The sequence below is a fragment of the Sesamum indicum genome, linkage group LG11, assembly GCF_026168435.1.
Source record: "Sesamum indicum cultivar Baizhima isolate 11 linkage group LG11, ASM2616843v1, whole genome shotgun sequence".
In the NCBI taxonomy this organism is placed as follows: domain Eukaryota; kingdom Viridiplantae; phylum Streptophyta; class Magnoliopsida; order Lamiales; family Pedaliaceae; genus Sesamum; species Sesamum indicum.
In genome coordinates this window covers 7,283,070-7,303,837 of record NC_142667.1, presented here as the reverse complement: position 1 = coordinate 7,303,837, position 20,768 = coordinate 7,283,070, and the positions used below count along the sequence as shown (strand labels likewise).

Genomic DNA, 20,768 nt, shown 5'->3' with positions numbered 1-20,768 from the left:
TAGTGCCATGGACTGTTGCTAGACGACCATCCATGGTAACGAACATTTTTATTAGTGATTAATTGGAAATACTTAATTAAATTAGATTTAATTACTTTTTTGTGTTGGATACAATGTCTAAGTATAGCTAAAGGTGTACCTAAAGAGCCACACACAAATCACTATGGAATTGGTGGAATTAATTTAGAATTAATTCAAGAAAAAATGAATTAATTTGATTGGATTAAATTAATTCAAGGAGAATATATAAATAATTGGATCATTTCTCTAATTTTATGAATGGCTCGAGAATTCATTAATTGGATTAATTAATTTTGGGCTTAACACTTTAAATTAATTGAATTAATTTATTAAGTTTGATTTAATTAATTGATTAGATCAATTAATTAGTGTTTGTGCTTAAATATTTAATTGGATTAATTGAGTCTTTGGACTTTGTTCCGCTAAAATTAATTCAATTAATTATCGTCTAATGGACTTTGGTTGGGCTATTAAATTTGATTAAATAAAGCCCACTGCATATTTTGAAGTCCAAGCCCATTTGAGGGAGGTTTGAGCAAGTTAAGAACGAGTTAAAATTCCTCACTATGATGAACATAATCGAGTGGTTATTTTGTCATGGTTGGAGGTTATATGCATGTGTGTTTATAGGTTGTTTTGGAGGCAAACTTGGTAGTTACTGAATTTTGAATTCAATTGTATATAACATACAAAACTACACACATATAATGTATAACCAACACCTAAGCCACTAAATTTGCTCTTTTTTCTCTCAAAAAATTTTCTCCTTTTTGTTCTTTGAATTGGATTCAATTTAGAACATAAAACATTCCAAAAGCACTAATCAATAGTGTTAGTTTGGAGTTATTTTTTCTTCTTGTTCTTTATTCTATCTAGTAATAGAACAAGAATTGTATCTATTCCTTAGTGTGGTGTGGACAAATTAGAGGGGTTCTAATTTGGATTCTAAAGTGAACGGAAGAACGTAAAGCAAACAACGTACGTTGCTGCTCAACTATAGAAGCAAAAGGTAAAGTTTTATGTTTTGTTTCTATGCTTTCTATTTCACCATCTAGCCACTTTTCTAGCATGTTTATTTATTTATTGTTATACTTTTGACAAACAGCGAAAACCCGTGAACTTCAAAAGGTACACCCCTTTGAACCATTTTAAATTATTTTTTTTATTTCACGCTTCTGCCGCGTTCTCAGACGATATCGATTCTTTCATATACCTTATCATAGGTAACCTATCCACCAATTTTTGACTAGATAATAAACTCAAACTTTCATAGTTGAGATGCCCATACCTATGATGCCACAACCAATTTTCATCTTCCAATAAGGTTGCGAATGCCTTCTTTTCATCACTAATAACAAGTAGAAACATGTTATTCCTTGACATGGGAATTTTGAGTAGCATGTTCTTCTTTGTTTTATCAGTGGAGAACGCATAAGAGAAGTCTTCAAATTGCAATGAGCAACCTTCTCTTGAGAATTGCCCGACACTCAACAAGTTGTAGTCTAAATCCGGAATATAAAGAACATCTTTGATGCAGCTACTGTTAAGAGAGGAAGAGAGATGAGGAGTAAAGGAAGACAAACTTAAGATTAAATTTTTATGGAATTTCTGTTTCTTGTTTTGTAAAATCTCAACTACACATAGGTATTTATAGATTCACAAATTTAGACTTTCAAACTAGCCTAATAATTATCTCAAAATTTTGTGCCAATATTATGTTTCGTCTAATAAATTTTTCAAAATATATTAATATGAATATTGACCAACCTATGGAAATGTCAGATTACATTTAACAACAGCCCCCTTTAATTTGAAATTTTCTGCTTTATTCCTAGATATGCTCTCAACCTTCGGAAATCTTCAACCTTCAATGGCTTCGTGAAAATGTCTGCAATTTGATATTGAATTTTCACATATTTGAGCTCTACTATATTATTCCCGATGCATTCTCTAATACATTGATACCTTGTATCAGTGTGTTTGCTTCGGTCATGGAGTACTGGATTTTTAGCAAGTGCTTGTGCTGATTTGTTGTCAATGGAAATTTCTGTCGCCTTTTCTTGAGATAGGTGAAGCTATTTCAATAGTTTTCTAAGCCAAACAACATGGTAGGTGCAAGAAGTTGCAGCCACATATTCAAACTCACAAGTTGACAAAGTCACTATAGGATGCTTCTTTGAACACCATGAGATAGCACAATCACCCATGAAAAATACAAAACCTGTTGTACTTTTTCTATCATTATGTGACGCCCCAAATATTATAATACATAATTGGGGGATTAATTGGTAAATTTTTATGAAATTTAGTTAATTATAAATAAATTATGTTCCATAATTGGAATATAATAAAACTTGAACAGATTAAATTGGAGTTCGTTATAATATTTTAGGACAATTTATATTAATCAAAGAAATTTAGGAGGGACGTGATGGGTATTTTAAGAAAACTCTTATTAAATTAATAAAATAATAATATGATATATATATATATGTAAATGATATGTATATATATACATTAGTAAATAATATATATATATTTATATATATATAAAAGAAAGATAAAAGAAAAGAAAAAAAAAAAGAGGAAGGAAAAGGTTTGGGGGTGGGCACTCACCCACCGCCCCACCCCCTACATATATATATATGTGAGCCAATTATCACAATATCACATTTATAAATTTGCAATTTCCTTCTCTGTTCGGCAATTCGCAGCGGGAGGTAAGTTTTATTTTAATTTCTATTAATTTATATAATTATATTATTTATTTAGTTCATTTATTAAATGTGATTATATTGAGCGGTATATTATTTAACCGGAATATTTTATGAGTTTAGCTATTTAAAATAGTGTCGAGTTAAATATCACAACTGCTATAAAAATGATATAGTTGGGTAATTAAAATATTAGATTTGTTAGATTTAATTATTACTGTAGGTAATTTACACAATTCCATCGGAATGATTAATGAAATATGTAATTCTATGTATTGTTGCTTAATTAAATTATATAGCAATGATAAATTGGTAGAAAATTCATAGAAATGATTTGAAAATTATATTTAAGAAATATTAGGTTAATAAAGAGGAAAAATGATGATCTGTATTTCGATAGAAATGGAATATTAAAGAATTATTAAAAATTGTACAAATGATATTCAATATTATATTTAAAAGAAATTACGATATTCTTGATATATTAATTGTGTGTGGTATAACTCATTATAGGATATGGAGGTAAAGTAAAAAGACCGAACCACTACCTATTGAATAGATAAAGGCGTTGTAAGGTCGAGGTAAGTAAATAATTAGTATTATCTATATATGTATCTATAATTGTGATTTTACTGTTATCTGAATTTGTGGTTCATGCTGACGTTGATTTATTTGAAAGTATATGAGTGATGAAATGATTTGATTGATTGACGATATTGTGAATATAGAATGAGGAAATGCGTTGAAATATTATGTTTGTTGTTTGATGTGTTGTGGATGTCTGAAAATGAGAATATATGAATATATTGTTTTACGTTACTAGTTGCTTACAAGAATGGTGATATGTGGAAATGAGGGAGTAGTGGAAATTGAATATAATTGTGGTGTGAATACCCCTTGATGTGTTGAAAAGCCTATAAGGCGATATGAAAAGTGCTATGTGCGAAAAAAAAGTGCTATGTGCGAAAAGAAAATGCTATGTGTGAAATGAAACAGCTATGTGCAAAAAGAAAATGCTATGCACGAAATGAGATTGATGAGCCGGCTGTTAAGGGGATTCACTTAAATTTATATAATGGTTATATTGTGTTGGCGGGAAAAACACAATATCACCTTCTAAGCAAACTAGGAAAAGTGGAGTTTGATTGATTGTCTTGTTATGAGATAGTCATGTGGTGTAATAAAGCTGATTATGTTGGAATTAAATTGACTGTATTCCATGCGTGTTGCTTGTTCCTCTTGTTTGGGCTGTGTTTGATATGCATATATAGATAGGGCTGGTTATTTATTTACTGAGTGGCAGACTCATTTCCCCTACTGACATTTTTTTTTAGGAATAGACTTTGAGGTGTCTGACTGTTAAAGAATAGGTCCACGCGCTATACTCAGGCAGGTTGGGCCAGTATGCAGTTTTCTCCTCTTTGTCAGTTAGAGTACAAACCACATTTTGTTTGTATAGAGAGAATATAAGCGTACGGATTACTTGTGACGAATCACCTTGTGGTGTGTGATATGTATATATATATAATGTTGTGGGTTGATAATACCTACTATGACGTGTTGGGATTACGTATGCAAATTAATTAGATGATTATGTGCAAATGTATATGTATGAACAAAGGGATTACTATAAATATGACGTTCAGGGTAGATATAGCCCTTGTAGCGAAGGGGTGCTACACATTAGGTAGCGAAGCATCATTTTAGCAGCTTTCTTATGGCTAGAAGTAGGAGCTTCCATTAAAACGACTTATTACCCCAACAACAAAAAGAATATCTGGTCTTGTACATGTCAAATATCTCAAACTTCCCACAAGACTTTGAATAAAATCAGATTCACCTTTTCTTCATCTCCAAACTTGGATAACGTCAAACCTCTCTCGATAGGTGTATTCACGAGATTGCAGTCAAGTGTATTAAACTTATTTAAAACTTGTTTTGGATATCCTGTTTGAGAAAGAAATATACCTTCCTTCATTTGTTTCACCCCTAAGCCCAAATATTATGACATGAGGCCTAGATCAGTCAAGTCAAACTCAAGAAATATTTCTTTCTTGAATTTTCAAGCAAACTTGGATTGTTGCTGGTGAAAAGTAGATCGTCAACATAAAGACACACGAGCAAAATATCACCATTATCATGAAGTTTGATATAAAGTGCATATTCATTAAGGAAACAAACAAACCCGTGTTCTTGAAAGTACTTGTCCATGCGACTATTCCATGCTCTCAGGGCTTGTTTTAAACCATATAAACCCTTCTTCTGTTTCAAGACTTTATCTTCATGTCCATCAATCTAATACCCCAAAGGCTACTCGACATACACCTCTTCTTCAAGATATCTATTCAAAAAAGCAGATTTGACATCAAGTTGATAGATGTTCCACTTCATTTGAGCTGCCAATGCAATGAGTAAACAAATGGTCTCGGTTCGAGCAATAGGTGCAAAGACTTCATCGTAATGAACTCCATGCTTTTGCTTGTAGCCTTTTACCACAAGTCATGCTTTATATTTTTCTACCATACCTTGTACACCCACTTCACTCCAATTGCTTTATGATCCTTCGGAAGAGATGATAATGCCCAGGTATTATTCTTCTAGATGGTCTTGATCTCTTCATCCATGTCTTTTCTCCATCTTTTATCCTGCATATCCTCGTCAAAAGTTAAAGGCTCACTATCTGCAAAAAGACAGTCAATGCATCATTATCCCAATTAACTTCATGAGATCTCTCATATATATTATCAAGACTTCTTAATTTTAAAGGGCTCTACTAGAACTTTCTTCAAGAGTAGGAGATGGAGGTTGAGAAGGGGCTGGTGTAGCATTTTTTGATCAAGTTGCATGTCATCTTGTTCTTCTCCAAAATAAGAAAGAAAATGATAAGATTTGTCTTCTTTAGCTTTTCAATTCCACATGCCTTCTTCATCGAACAAAACGTCACGGCTTACTACCACTTTGCCATTATTTAGATTGAACAATTTATATCCCTTGGAATGATAGTCATATCCAACAAACATATGTTTCGTTCGATCATCAAGCTTCGATTGTTCTTGGTGCGGGACATGAACATAAGCGATGCTTCCAAAGACTAACAAATGACTGACATTCAGCTTCCTCCCATTCTTCTTGAGGAGTTTGATTTATGACGTTCAATGTTAGAGAGTGGTTTGTCAAATAGACCACACATGATATTGCTTCAGCCCAAAAAAAACTCTTTTGGCATGTGTTTTTCTTTTAGCATACTTAGTTCCATATTAAGAATGATTATGATTATGTTTTTTCTCTTAGCTACGCCATTTTGTAGGGGCAATCCAGGAACCGTCATGGGACGACGGATCCCATTAGTTTCACAAAAGTGATTGAATTCCTTCGAAGTGAACTCGCCTCCATGATCTGATCTCAAGGCTTTGATTTTATAGTCACTTCTTTCTCCACATGTGATTTTGAATTTTTTAAAAGTAGCAAAATCCGCTGATTTTTGCTTCAAAAGTAAATCCATGTCTTTCTACTAAAATCATGAATAAAGAGTTTAAAATATTTACTCTTACCAAGTGAAGATGGATTAATTGGTCCACACACGTCCGTATGCACAAGTTCAAGTGGCTTGGCTACTCTCTATGTTGTTTCATTTGAAAAACCCTTCCTTATGTGTTTTCCAACTAGACATGCTTCGCACAAGTGATTGGGATGGTTGATTGAGGGTATCCTGTACACCATCTTGTCTCCAATTTCTCGTAGTGAACCAAAATTTAGATACCCATATCTCTTGTGCCATTGCCATGCCACATCTAGCACATGAACTTTCAAACACTTGGCTTCAATAGTTTTCATGTCTAATATGAACATTCTATTTTTTGACATCACCACCTTTGCAAGCAACTTAGCATTTAGATCTCGCAACTAAAGATAATTATTCTTCACGAGAATTTCATGTCCATTTTCAAGAAATTTCCCCAAACTCAAAATATTACTCTTCAATTCAGGCACGTAATAAACATCAGAGATCAGTTTACTATTACCATCCTTGGCAGAAATGAGTATTGTTCCTTTCCCTTGAATATAAATATTTGATGAGTCTCCAAACTAAACATTACCTTGCACCTTCTCATCAAGTTCCACAAATTGATCTCTATGGCCACGCATGTGATTGCTAGCACCATTATCCTAGAACCACAAATTCTTGTTGTCTTTTTCTTCTTCTTTGATTGTTAGCAACAATGCTTATTCTTCAATTTCTTGATTATCGTCAACAAGATTTGCTTTTCTTCACATCTTTAGTCACATCATGGCAGTCCCAAGCAAAACGACCAAGTCTATGACACTTGTAGCATTCCACATTAGATTTGTCATACCTTCTTTTATTCTTGTCCTCTTCGCCTTGTTCTTCCACGGCCTCTTTATGGTGGTTGACTTTTTTCTTGATTGTTGGAATTGTTTCCAATTCCCCTTCCATGTCCACTTTGGCCTCTCGCATATGCTCTTCCTCATTCATGTCCTCATCCACATCCTTTAAAATAACTTTTATTCTCTCCATCCTTTTTTTAAGTAGCATCAGATTTGTAAACTTGCTCCAAAGGTTCGTCTTGTCTTCTTTTGATTTTTTCTTCATGGGCTTGTAGAGACCTCTCTAATTCTTCAATGGTCATTACATCCAGATCTTTTGTTTCTTCAATGACACGTACAATATAATCAAACTTTGCAGTCAAAGATCGAAGTATCTTCTCGACGACACGTACGTCATTGATTTTATCTCTCTATCTCTTTAGCTGATTCACAACAGCCTTTACCCTCAAACAGTAATCCGAAATCGCATCGGATTCATTCATTCTCAAAGCTTCAAACTCACCTTGTAGTGATTGAAGTCGCACTTTCTTTACTTTATCAACACGTTGGAGAGATTTCGCCAAAATCTCCCAAGCTTCTTTCAAAGTAGTAACACTTGCCACCTTTTTGAAACGTCGCATCATTCAAACATTAATGGATGAGGGTTAGAGCTTGTTGATCCTTTTTCTTTGTTTTTGACAAACTATCATTCTCTATTTGAGATAACACTGCTTCATTTTGAGATTTCTCATAGCCATTCTCTAGAATTTCCCACACATCTTGGGAGCCAAGTACCGCTCTCATTCATAGACACCACGTTTCTTAATTATCTTTTTGGAGAAGAGGAAATTGAAAAGAACCTACTCCATTATTCGTCATTTTTTTTAAAGTGGCTCTGATACCGCTTTGTTAGGAGAGCAAGAGACGAGGAGTAGAGGAAGACAAATTTAAGATTAAATTTCTATGAATTTTTCTTGTCTTACAAAATTCCAACTACACATAGGAATTTATAGATGCACAAACTTAGACTTTCAAACTGGCCTAATAATTATCTAATAAGTTTGTGCCAATATTAAGTTACGACTAATACATTTTTCAAAAAATATTAACTATGACTATCGACCAACCTATTGGAAATGTCAAATTATATTTAATAGCTACCTTCTCTAGAGTTTTGCTTTATCACTCCCTTTCCCTCTAGATTACGAATGTTCCATCAGCCATCTTTATGCTTTTTTCAGATGACTTATCCAAGCTAATAAAGACCTCGAATTTGCATCCATGTGACTACTAGTGCCTCTATCCATATACCACACTTCTGAATCAAAAACACTAGTAGCATAAGAACTAAGATATAGACTTTTATTTTCATCTTTATCCTCGGCAAAATTCACTTATTTTTCATCGTTCTGTTTTGTACGACAATATCTTCGTATATAAACAACTTTCTGATGATTCTTTTGGCCATCATCATTTGAATGTTGTTGTAAGTCGCATGATCGTCCACCTCCTCTGTATTCTTTCTGATCCCTTCTACCTCGATAAGACTAACCTCCACAACTATAGTTATCTCATGCCTAACATTTGTCTCTTTTGTGAATTTTAGCTTGGCCTAAAGCCGGTAGAGTTCTCCTCAAAGCTTTTATGTTTATCTTCATGGGATTGCAGAGAGCCTAAGAGTTCATAAATGGTCATGGTTGTCAAGTGTTTTCACTCTTCTATGGCAGCAATAGTGGTGTAGCACCCCTTTCGCAACAAGGGCTATATCTACCCTAAACGTCATACTTATAGTAATCCCTGTGTTTATATATATAAATGCACATAATCTCTAATCAATATGCATATGTAATCACAATGTCATAACGATATAATCAATCTACAACATCATAAATATACAAATCAAACACCACAAGTAATCCATAACATCTCCATGCCTTTGTTTTCTTTATACAAACAAAATTTTGTACTCTAACTGACAAAGAGGAGAAAACTGCATACTAGCCCGACCTGCCTGAGTATAGCGCGTAGACCTATTCTGTAACAGTCAGGCACCTCAAAGTCTACTCCTAAAAGAAAATGTTAGCAGAGGGATGAGTCTGTCACTCAGTAAATAAATAACTTGCCCTATCTATATATATATATCAACATAGCCCAAACAGGATAAGTAAGCAACATGCATGGAATACAGTCAATTTAATTCCAACATAATCAACTGTAGTACAGCTCATAGCTATCTCACAATAAGATAATCAATTAAACTTCCTTTTTCCTAGTTTGCTTACCAGAAGGTGATATTGTGTTTTCTCCGTCAACTCAATCTCACTGTTATAAAAATTTTAAGTGAATCCCCTTGACAGCCGCCTTATCAATCTCGTTTTGCACATAGTTCTTCCATTTCGCACATAGCACTTTTCAAACCATATTTTCGCCTTATAGGCTTTTCAACACATCAAGGGGTATTCACCCCACAATTATATTCAATTTTCACCACTCCCTCCTTTCCACATATCACCATTGTTTTAAGCAACTAGTAACGTAAAACAATATATTAACATACTCTCATTCTAGATATCCACAAGACATCAAACAACAAACATAATATTTCAACGCATTTTCTCATTCTACATACACAATATCGTCAATCAAATCAAATCATCCCTCACTCATATACTTTCAGATACGTCAATGTCAGCATAAACCACAGATTCATATAATAATAATACCACAAATAAAGAAAATATATATAGATAATACTAATTATTTACTTACCTCAACCCTACAACGTTTTTAGCTAACAATAGGTAATGGTTCTGTCTTTTCACTTTACCCCCGTATCCTATAATGAGATATAGCACACACAACTAATATATCGAGAATATCGTAATTTCGTTTAAATATAATATTGAATATTATTGGTACAATTTCTAATAATTCTTTAATATTCTATTTCTATCAAAATACAAATCTTTATTTTTTCTCTTTATTAACATACCATTTATTAAATATAATTTTCGAATTATTTCTATGAATTTTCTATCAATTTCTCGCTATTATATAATTTAATTAAATAACAATATGTAGAATTGCGTATTTGGTTAATAATTCCAATGGAATTGTATAAATTAGCTATAGTAATATTCAAATCTAATAAATTTAATAATCTAATTAACCAACGATATCATTTTTATATCCAATTTGATATTTAATCTGACACTATTTTAAATAGCCAAATCTGTAAAATATTTCGATTAAATAGTACATCGCTTAGTATAAATAATATTTAATAAATGGACTAATTAAATAATATAATTATATAAATTAATAAAAATTAAAATTACATTTTCGTACCTCGATTTCTCTATTTTTCCGCAGGGAGAATTTCAAACTCACAATTGAAATGTGTGTGTAATGTGTTGTGCAATGTGTGTCTATAAGAAAAAGAAACAAAAGAAAAAGAGAGAGTGAGGCGGTGGGGGGTTGGTGGCCCCACCTCCCACTCTCAAGTCTCTCTCTCTCTCTATTTATATATATGTATATATACATATATGTATATATTATTAGCTAATATATATATATAATATAATTATTATTATTATTATTTATTTATTTAATTTAATTTTTCTCAAAATACCCATTACGTCCTTTCTGAATGTTTTTAATTAATATAAGTTGTCCCCAAATATTATAACAAACTCCAATTTAATTCGTTCAAATTTTATTATATTCCAATTATGATCCATAATTTATGTACTAATTAACTAAGTTTCATAAAAATTTATCAATTAATCCCCCAATTATATATTATAATCTTTGGGGCGTCACTAGTGGATTCATAGTTTCTGGATAGAATTCTCAATAGCTTTTCAACCACCATTTAATTTGTAATTTTCTCGCATACTTCCTCATTTGGTCAACTATGACCATAAGGTTGTTAGACTAGTCATGTACAGACTCCCCTTTTTTCATCCAAAAGCTTTTAAACTGTCTCCGAAGTGTTTAACGCTAGTAAGCAACTTTGTCGTGCCCTGATACCTGTTCCTTAGTGCATCCCATACTTCCTTTTCTTTTGTTGACTACAGTTTGTTGGATGAAGAAAAGAGCTTTGTCATCCTTCAAACCTCAGCCGCTATACCTTTTCCGTTGTAGCCTTTCTCTACTAATTCCAAAAGATCTTGAGAGATAAAGAGAGTTTTCATTTTTGTGCTGCAAACATCATAATTGTTGCCTTGAAAATTTGGAATGGTAGTTTGGGAGATGTTCACACCATTTGAATTGCTTAGGCATCAGTCGAGGCTATGATACCAGATGTTGAGATGAAAGGACTTGAAAACAGACAAGCAAAGGAAGAAATAGCATTAATTATTGATGACTGGTACTTACCACTTTATTCAGCTGGAAAGTCTTAATTCGAAGGAGAAACGTAACTAAAATACGTAGATAATGAAACAAATTCCACTAACAGTAAGGCTTTCCTCAAAGTAAGAAAATTACTAGCAAACCCATAAGACTAGAAGTCTCAACAACAAATTATTGACCAAATCAACCACTGACTAGACTACTAAATTATGACTTCTAATTAAATCATATTTTATGCAGTAGATCGTAAGATCCTAAACATAGATTGCATACAAGAGGGTTGCTCGTGGGAAGTGTTATGAATTTTATTATTCTTACCATAGTTAACCATAATGAGAATCTGGATCAAGTGTCTCTTAACCAGTGTGATTTTCATGTTAATATCCATAGACTGCCAATTGGTGAAATGATGAATAACATCACACAATTCATTGGTAACGAACTCGGCAAGTTTAAAGAAGTTAATCTTGACATTAAAGGGGAGGTTTGGGGTTTTTCTCTTTGCATCAATGTCACTCTGGATATTACTAAACCTCTTTTTTGGGAACTGAAACTTCGAATAGTGTTGGGTGACAAGCAATTTATCTCCCAGACGTATAAAAGGTTTCCAAAACTTTTGCTATATATGCGGTTACCTTGGTCACCTATCTAAAGTATGCGAATATCTAGAAGACTTTGTGTATCAAGGTGACAATATTTCCTGCGGTCCCTGACTACGTATTTCATCTAAATCGAATCTCGTATCCCACACACTTATTAGTATTCTTATAGAGAAGTCATCAAGTTCCTCATTGCCCATCATGCAGAGGCTCTCCAAGCTAACTTCTTATCGTCCTTCAGTCCAATCAAAGGCATGAATTTCAAAGTTATTGATGAGGTTAGATTACTGTTGAAACTTTGTCTTGTCCTAAAAATAGATCGTATACTAAAGGGGTGCATGTGGGCATATCATAAGAATTTGATTGTTCTCACGAATGTTAATGATAATGAGAATTCGAATGAGGTGTCTGGTAATCATTGTAACTTCAAGTGCATATCCATAGATTGTGAATTGGTCAATTTACGACTAACATCACTAAATTCAATAGTGCATATCCTACTATTCTACAAATGGAATGCCCGAATTCATTCATACAAACTGGACACGCGATAACACTAGCGATACTCCATCCAGATGCCATATCAATGTGAGAGCATCGTGAATGAATTATTTGCATTGTTGGTGTTAATACACCCACTTGTCATAAATTTTGCAACTCTTTGATCAACAGCCCCAGGTAAACAACAATTAGACATTTCGGATTGGGCCAAGGATCACGATCGTGAAGAACATATATTTAGAACTCATGCATATTCGTGGTGGGACATTGTACTGTGTAAGTATAAGTGGCCAATGTGAATAGGTTTGACCGTACTACCCGTGTGATGTGAACCCATCTGTGCACAAATCTAGTCTAACATTATGGGGCTCTACTACAAAATTAGGATATGTCCAGTCGAAATGCTTCCATGCCTCTTCATCAGACGATGACACATGGATCCCTCCTCCGTTTGATGGTTGGCATGCCACGTCATGTGCTCAGCAATCGCTTCTGAAGCATACAACCTCTACAGCTGAGAGGTGGGTGGCAAGTACCTAAGAACGGCATACCGAGTCCTTTTGCGGTTAGGATTTCACTCCTTGTTCGACTTGTACTGAGCTTCTCCACAAAACTTGCAGTAATCCATATAATGTCGTCCTTCTAGTACAACACGCAATCATTCTTACACGCATCTATCTTGGCAACAGGTAAACCTAAGTCTCTTATCAATTTTTTCGTACTATAGTAATCAAAGGGCAAGGTGTGATCACGGGGCAATATATTATTAGCCCACTGGGATATTTGATCATATGTTCACTTACAAAAATTGTCCCCGCCCTTGGTAGTTACCGAATCAGCAACTGTTGTAACTCATATTGGGTGAAACCGTTCCACAATGGCTGGTCAACAGTATGCTCTACATCATAAAAATGATCTAACAGCCTAGACACAAAATCATAGGTGGCCTTATCATAAAATGAACTAGGCTCGACATCAGTAGGACAGGACCTCGTACATGTTGGAATAGGCGAGCAAAAAGCCAATTGGATTGACAGTTATGGAAACTATTCAAGAGATCTTTATTCAAGTAATATTGCCATGATGAATATTGTAAGTATTCATCTTTGGTACATGTGTCTGTTGTGCTTACCAAATACATTAAGCAATGCTTTGACGTCACAACAGATGCTCACAGATTATTTTCAATAACCCATGTACTTGGGTTGCGCATTGGATTACGACTATGAAACCAACTTCAAGGTTAGGTCTGAAACATTTCAATTCGAAGATCTCGGGACTGGGCATTGAGAGTCTTGTTGAGACTTGCACTAAGTATTGCATTTATTGGATGAGTGTCGTGTTTCATTGGCAATAGATGTTAAACGTCTATGCAATTTCAGTAGGTTAATTGACAAGGTGGTCAACTGATTCACGGTGATCGTCATATGGAAGCTTTGAAGGCTTGGTTTGTATGGCTTGATTCCCGGCTCTAATAGTACGAGAATAGTCCTTAAACTTGATAAACCATGGCAGTCATGTACACACATTAACTGTCTTAGATCTGTATAAGGTGATTGTGTCATAGACATGATGATTATAAGCCTTGTCTAGTGCAGCAAAATGTGTAGCGAGGACGATGGGTTCCAAGAAGAGGATTTGTTCCCGGTCAGTATGTGACAGAGGTATCTCCTATGCACTTGGAGACCCATTAATGCTTTATAAACCTGTGGCCACAATGGTTGGTCGATTAGGAAAGGGTTTTTTATGTCAAGCAATTAAGCATATCGCGGTCTCAAGTATTAAAAATAAATGCCTAGTCCAGGATGGGAGCCGACACCAAATTCTATGTCCTAAACTAAAGCTGGGAGACGGTATATGGAAGGATCTTACCTATATGGACTTAGGAGCCTAAATTTTCATACGGATATTCACCTATCTCTAGTGCCATAGACCGTTGCTAGACGGTCACCCATGATACTGGGCTGTCTTGATCAATGGTTGATCAAGAACGATTAATTAGATTGGGTTTAATTAATCAGTAGTGTCGGATACTACCCCAAGTCTAGTTGAATGCTGAACCTAAAAAGTCACACACAAATCACCAAAGTAGAAAACATAATTAATTTTGAAAGGTGTAAACAATTGAATTATTTACACGTGGGGTGATCCATTGGATGGATAGCCTAAGATTAAATTAATTGGATTATTTAATTGTCTTCATCTTAATTAATTAATAAATTAAATTTATAAATTAATCAAAATATTTTGGGCTATGTATTTAATTGGATTAAATACATATTGGGCTCAATTTAATTAAATTTTTATTAAATTGAATTTAATTAAAATTCATTGGGGCCCATTAGCCAATTGATGGAAGGAGAGTTGATTAAGAAATTGCATTTTGGAAAGTGCAAGTTTGGCCATAATTAGAACTCTCTCTATATTACATGATTGGATCATCCCATATAAATGGAGGGATTACCTTATAGATGAGTGGAATGTATCTAGACACATTTTCACTTATCTATACAAAGTATATATATGTATAGCATATAATTATTTAAGAAATAATTACAGTACACAACAACATATTGTGAGTGCAGAATACACACTCCTCTCATCTCTTCTCCTCTCTTCAATTCGACTCCCCCTCCCCCTCATTCTCTTGGTGAGAGTTTGACTTTGATCTCTACTAGCAAATGATTCAAGATCTCATTTGTTCTGATGTAGTGTAGACTTTGTTTTAGAGAATTTCTATATTGGAATCTTGAAGTGAACAATTCCCTATTAGAAACTTGAAATCGAAGAGGTATTCTCGTTTTATGTTTACGCATCTCTTTTATTTTTATAACCAAAGCCTGATATGAATATTTTCTTCTGTTTTTCATGCTACATCAAACGCCTGCGAACACCAAGGGTACATCCCTTGGATCAACCAATTTATGTGTAATTTTTTGTGTTTTTATCTCCCTCTTTCGCTAGCGCATTCCTCGGCCAATCCACTTGTCCCTTTCAGTACCATCATCAGGCTCACCTTCCTGATTTTAATTAGAAGACAAGGAAGCCAACCTGGCGATATTGAATACCATCCTCTGCATCCAATCCAAGTGCACCGCATCACCATAGTGTGTACTAGTATCCTCCTCCTCATGAGTAGCTGGAGTTTGCTCCTCCTGAAAAGGGGTACAGTAACGGCATCAAAGTACTCTTGTACCCTCTTATCGTCATGGAAAATCCAATTATAATACTGGGGCATAAATTTTTTCATATACAAGTCAAAATTTACCTCTTCTGGTATTTTAAAAACTTCATTTTTGTGCTTCCGATATGGACAATTAATTTCTCACCATCCATATACACATGTTGAGACTTGTCCCATTCTATAAATGCAGTAACACTATTCTCAAACTCCAACGTAAGACACGCCCTCCTTGGCAGGTTCTTCTCATATATTCATCTCGTCAACTATCTTAACATGATAAGTCATTCACACACACATATATACATATATATATTATTATTATTACAAACATTAAACTTAATTACCAATTAACAAGTACTGCATGCATTTTATTGACAATAAAAGGCTCAAGTTACCTCATCAAAATAGCTTCAAAAATCAACAAAAATTCAAGAGAGATTGACGAATGAGAGTATAAGAATGTTAGAGGAATAGTAAGAGATCAACTAAAATTCAAGAGAGATTGTGGAAAGAGAGAGAATATAAGAACGTAAGAAGATAGTGAGATTACATGCAAATAAAGGAACATATATATAGAAAAATTTGAAAAGGTCATTGGAGTAGTGTTTGGAACACATAAAATAGTCGTTATCATATAGCACATTTAGAAACAGGCACTGAAACACAATTAGGAACGAAAATCTAGCCCTTTCTAGCACTATTCGAACAGTTATTGTTATACAATATTTTTTAATACATTAAGACCGTCCCTACATGTAAGACACATTGGCACGGACTTGGAACATATACAATTTTCCACAAAATTTCAACATTTAGGAACGGGCTTTGTACTTCACATTTTCCTATGTACTTAAAGTGTCTCAAATTTTACCTCATTTTGGAATGAGTTTTCCAACTATCAGCTTTTCATGACACTTCAGAACACATTTTGAAAAGGTAATATTTGGTTCTTTCCAATTGTTAATAAAAAATTCCAATATGAGTGGCAATACTTTACGGTTACACGTTTGATAGGGAATTAAGAACACAACTTATAACACCAATATTAGAACGATAAGCCTAACGGTTCGGTGGTCCAAAAATAAATGCTTGATAAATGAGGACCCTCGTCAGTGACCTTAGTCCGTTCGTCATGAGTTCCAATAACCGTTCCAATTATGAATGATTTTTAGACCGATTGCGTTATCTACACCAAATCCCGTATTTTTTTTGTAGTGACAAATTTCCAATATAATATATAGACACATATATATATAATTTAAAGGAATTTTTTCTAATAATTTTGCATTCTAAGTTTAATTAATTTCTCTAAATTGAAGAAAAAATCTTTTAATTATGATAAAGTAAAATATGATTAGTAAGTTAGATAGTTAAAATTTTATGACATCTTATGGATTAAAAGTTACGTAATGAATAAGTACAATAAATATACAAAAAAAATTATTTAAAAAATTTTATTTAATTTGTTCAATAAAAACGGTACATATCTATTTTTTAATATTTTCTTTACAAAAATATGAAAAAATATATTTATTGATTTTCTCCCTAAAAATGTTTAACGTTTTGGTAATCATATATGTATACTTAATTTCTTTTTAAAAGTACACATAAGTTGTTGGGATATTATATTTATTATTTATCTATCATACATATTAACTTATTACTCCATATTTAATTTAAATTCTTTAATTATTAAAAATTCTTTTTAGTTAGAAAATAATTGTGCAATAATTTAATGTAAAAATACTAAATATATTGAGAAATATCAAATATATTAGCATGAAAATAATGTTAGTGGCCCTTAACTCTTCAACGTTTAGGACATGACCACCCATAAAGTTCGAGAGTATATTGTCCTTTGGTTGGAGAGGACACCACCAAAACTTAGCTTAATCAAATTAGTCATTTTTCTTTTCTTTTTGATCATTTACGTCTTCTTAAATTATTTATTAATTTCAAAAGGATGATCAATTCGTCCAAGACTATTGAAAGAAAAAAAATGTTGAAAAATCATTATTTCCTCTTAATTTCAGGCGAGGCTTAAAATTTATTTAGAAAAACACATTTCAATTTTGATTTGGAAAAAGTTATTTTTCATCGCTCAAAACAACATAAATATTGACACTCTAAAATAAAAAGAACATTCTTAAATGAGATGTTAGAATATTTACAAGACAAGCATGAGGACAATTGTATTTGTTGTCACATTGTCATTATACATTACTTACTAACTATTATGATGACAATTTTAACGTTGTCATTGACTACTAGGTTATATATTATTTCCGTTTAATGCAGATCTGGTTTCAATTAATATGAATGACAAAAAGAAAAAAGAATGGATCTTTGATCGAAGTTGACAGGGTGGGTTCTAATCTGCAGCCAACTGGTCTTAAATTCACCCCAGCTGTCAAACGTAGACATGAGGACCATAGGAAATTAGACATATGTCAAGTCGGAAAAGCTGTCATCATTACCTTAATTAATGTCCGTATAGAGATGGAAATCCATATTGATGAGTATACACATACCACCCCTGCAAAAAGACCAAAACACCCTTCATTAAGGGCATTATAGTCATTCCGCGATTAGGATCCGCGTGTTTTGTAGCGGACGGGTCGCAGTTGACTCGAGCCGGATCGCACAGACTGACCGAAGACCCGGATGATGACAACCGTTCAATCAGAACACACACCGATAAGATGAGGCCACGTGGCCTAGTACTTGACGTACAATTGTGTTCTATAAATAGACCCCGATGCGCCATAAATGAGGTAACTGTTGTGCATTAATTGAGCTCGAACTTTGAGATCGCATATATTTCTCTCGATCAACCTAACTTGAGCGTCGGAAGGTCATTGTCGGGGACGTGCCCGACGAGCTCACGATACGTGTTTTATTCTCAAGGAACCCAAAATCTGGTTCGGAAGAGTTAATCCGTCTACAGTGAGATCATCTCAGGAGATCGAATAATTCGACCCGGATCAGTTGGCGCCGTCTGTGGGAAAGATCTGAGAATTCCTTATCATAATGGAGGGTTCATCGAGGAGAAACGCCGGGGAGGAGGAAACACCTAGAAAAGGAACTGGAACAACCATTCAACTAACCCAAGAGGAGCTACAGAGAATGATGGAAGAAGCTAGCCGGAAAGCAATCGTGGAATACGAAAGAAGAACTGCAACTCCGTTGGTAAAAGAAACGGCGAGGAGACAATTGTTCGAGAATGCCGAACCACTGAGAGAATCGAGGGTGCTAGGCGAATAGGAACATCGTAGCAAGCGTCCAGCATCCTCCAATGCCGGCTCTAGCAGCCATGTTCGCGAAAAGAGACGAGAGCCCATAATATCCCGAGCTGAGGTCGAAAGTGTGGGCAAACAGATACATAGCCTGAATAAACAGATTGACGAGCTGAAGAAACGTGGAGAGATAGTTTCGCAAAACAAAAATTCTCCCTTCTGCAACGATATCCTAATTCAAACAGTTGAGCCGGGATTCAGGGTGCCCGACCTGAGGAGATATGACGGAATGAAAGATCCGCAAGAGCATGTTGCTGCGTTTGAAATGGTGATAAACCTGTATGGACAGACAGCTCCAATCATTGCGAAGTTATTCGCGACCACACTTATGGGGAAAGCACAAGAGTGGTTTACAAACTTACCCCGAGGAAGCATTGAAACCTACGAGCAACTCATACAAAAGTTTAACTTCCACTTCGCAAGCAAAAAGAGACAGAAGAGGTCAAACACCCATCTATTCAATATCCGCCAGAGGGACGAGGAGACACTGAAGAACTTCATGGGGAGATTCAATAATGAGACCTTGGAGGTACAAGAATTGAGGATTGATATGCTGGTGAGCATCCTCATCTATGGATTGCGGAAAGGACCCTTCACGTCCGCCCTTGCACGCGACCCGGCCGGCGATGTGGAACAGTTGATGGCGTTAGCGCAGAAATACATAGACGAGGAAGAGATGAACGCGATAAAGGACTTCGAACAAAGAGAACGCGACCATGCGCACAGGCGACCTACAGAGAATCGAGAGGGCAGTAGCAGCAAATCGAAGCAAGAGAAGAAAAAGGAACCAAAATATATCCCAAAATTTCACAACTACACTCCACTGGGGATGTCACGGGAGAAAGCTTTAATGATGGTGGAAAACGCCGATGTCTTGAAATGGCCGAGGCACACAAGATATACCCCGTCCAAAAAGTTCTCCGACAAGTATTGCAGATTTCACCGCGAGAAGGGTCACAACACGGAGGAGTGTTTTCAGTTGAAGGACGAAATTGAAAGACTGGTCAGGCAGGGATACTTTCGAGACCGTGTTCCCCAAAACTGCAGAATCAGTGGGGAAGGAAGTAGAAGTTGATCGAGAAGCCGCGATCGGGATAGAAACCCAGGCCCATCAAAAACCGACAGGGCCCCGATGGGCGGAAACAATGCACCCACCAAGGGTGTCATATTCACGATTGCGGGAGGACCAAGCGCGGGAGATTCGAGCCGAACACGAAAGAGATGTGCTCGAACAACCGGTTCAAACCGAGAGAGGGAGTTCATATTGAAAGTGGAAGAAGAAGAGGCTATCTCTTTCGATAGTTCAGACAGACCGAAGGAGACTGAAGACATGAACGATCCCATGGTCGTTAAACTGGACATCGCAAATTTTATTGTCCACAAGGTGTTGATCGACAGTGGGAGTTCGGCCGACATCATCTGTGAAGACTGGTCGCAAAAAGTCTATATGTGGGGCAGGCAAAAAGTTTTGAACGTTTGAAGTATTTATAGACAAGACGCTCTCGAGATGCGCGCCGCAAAACAAACCGATAAGATGTCAGCATGTGTCTACCCTGATATCCGACGGTTGCGACGGTTCAACTTCCTCAAAGAAACGAACTTGCACTTTGAGAAAGTGAGGGAGTAATGATGAGTATGCACATACCACCCCTGCAAAAAGACCAAACACCCTTCATTAAGGGCATTATAGTCATTCCGCGATTAGGATCCGCGTGTTTTGTAGCGGATGGGTCGTAGTTGACCCGACCCGGATCGCACAGACTGACCAAAG

General features: G+C 35.1%; 1 protein-coding gene and 1 long non-coding RNA gene across 2 annotated transcripts; both read left to right on the top strand.

Annotated features, from left to right (window-relative positions):
• The first annotated feature begins 2,696 nt into the window (after nucleotides 1–2,696).
• On the top strand, nucleotides 2,697–4,285 carry LOC148785060 (uncharacterized). Its single transcript, XR_016062822.1, has 3 exons — nucleotides 2,697–2,741; nucleotides 3,249–3,316; nucleotides 4,070–4,285. It is a non-coding gene; the product is annotated as an uncharacterized LOC148785060 (long non-coding RNA).
• A 14,446-nt stretch (nucleotides 4,286–18,731) lies between these two features.
• On the top strand, nucleotides 18,732–20,072 carry LOC105173767 (uncharacterized). Its single transcript, XM_020698053.1, has 2 exons — nucleotides 18,732–18,890; nucleotides 19,080–20,072. The coding sequence occupies exons 1-2, from the start codon at nucleotides 18,732–18,734 to the stop codon at nucleotides 20,070–20,072; spliced, it is 1,152 nt and encodes a 383-aa protein (XP_020553712.1).
• The last annotated feature ends 696 nt before the right edge of the window (nucleotides 20,073–20,768 follow it).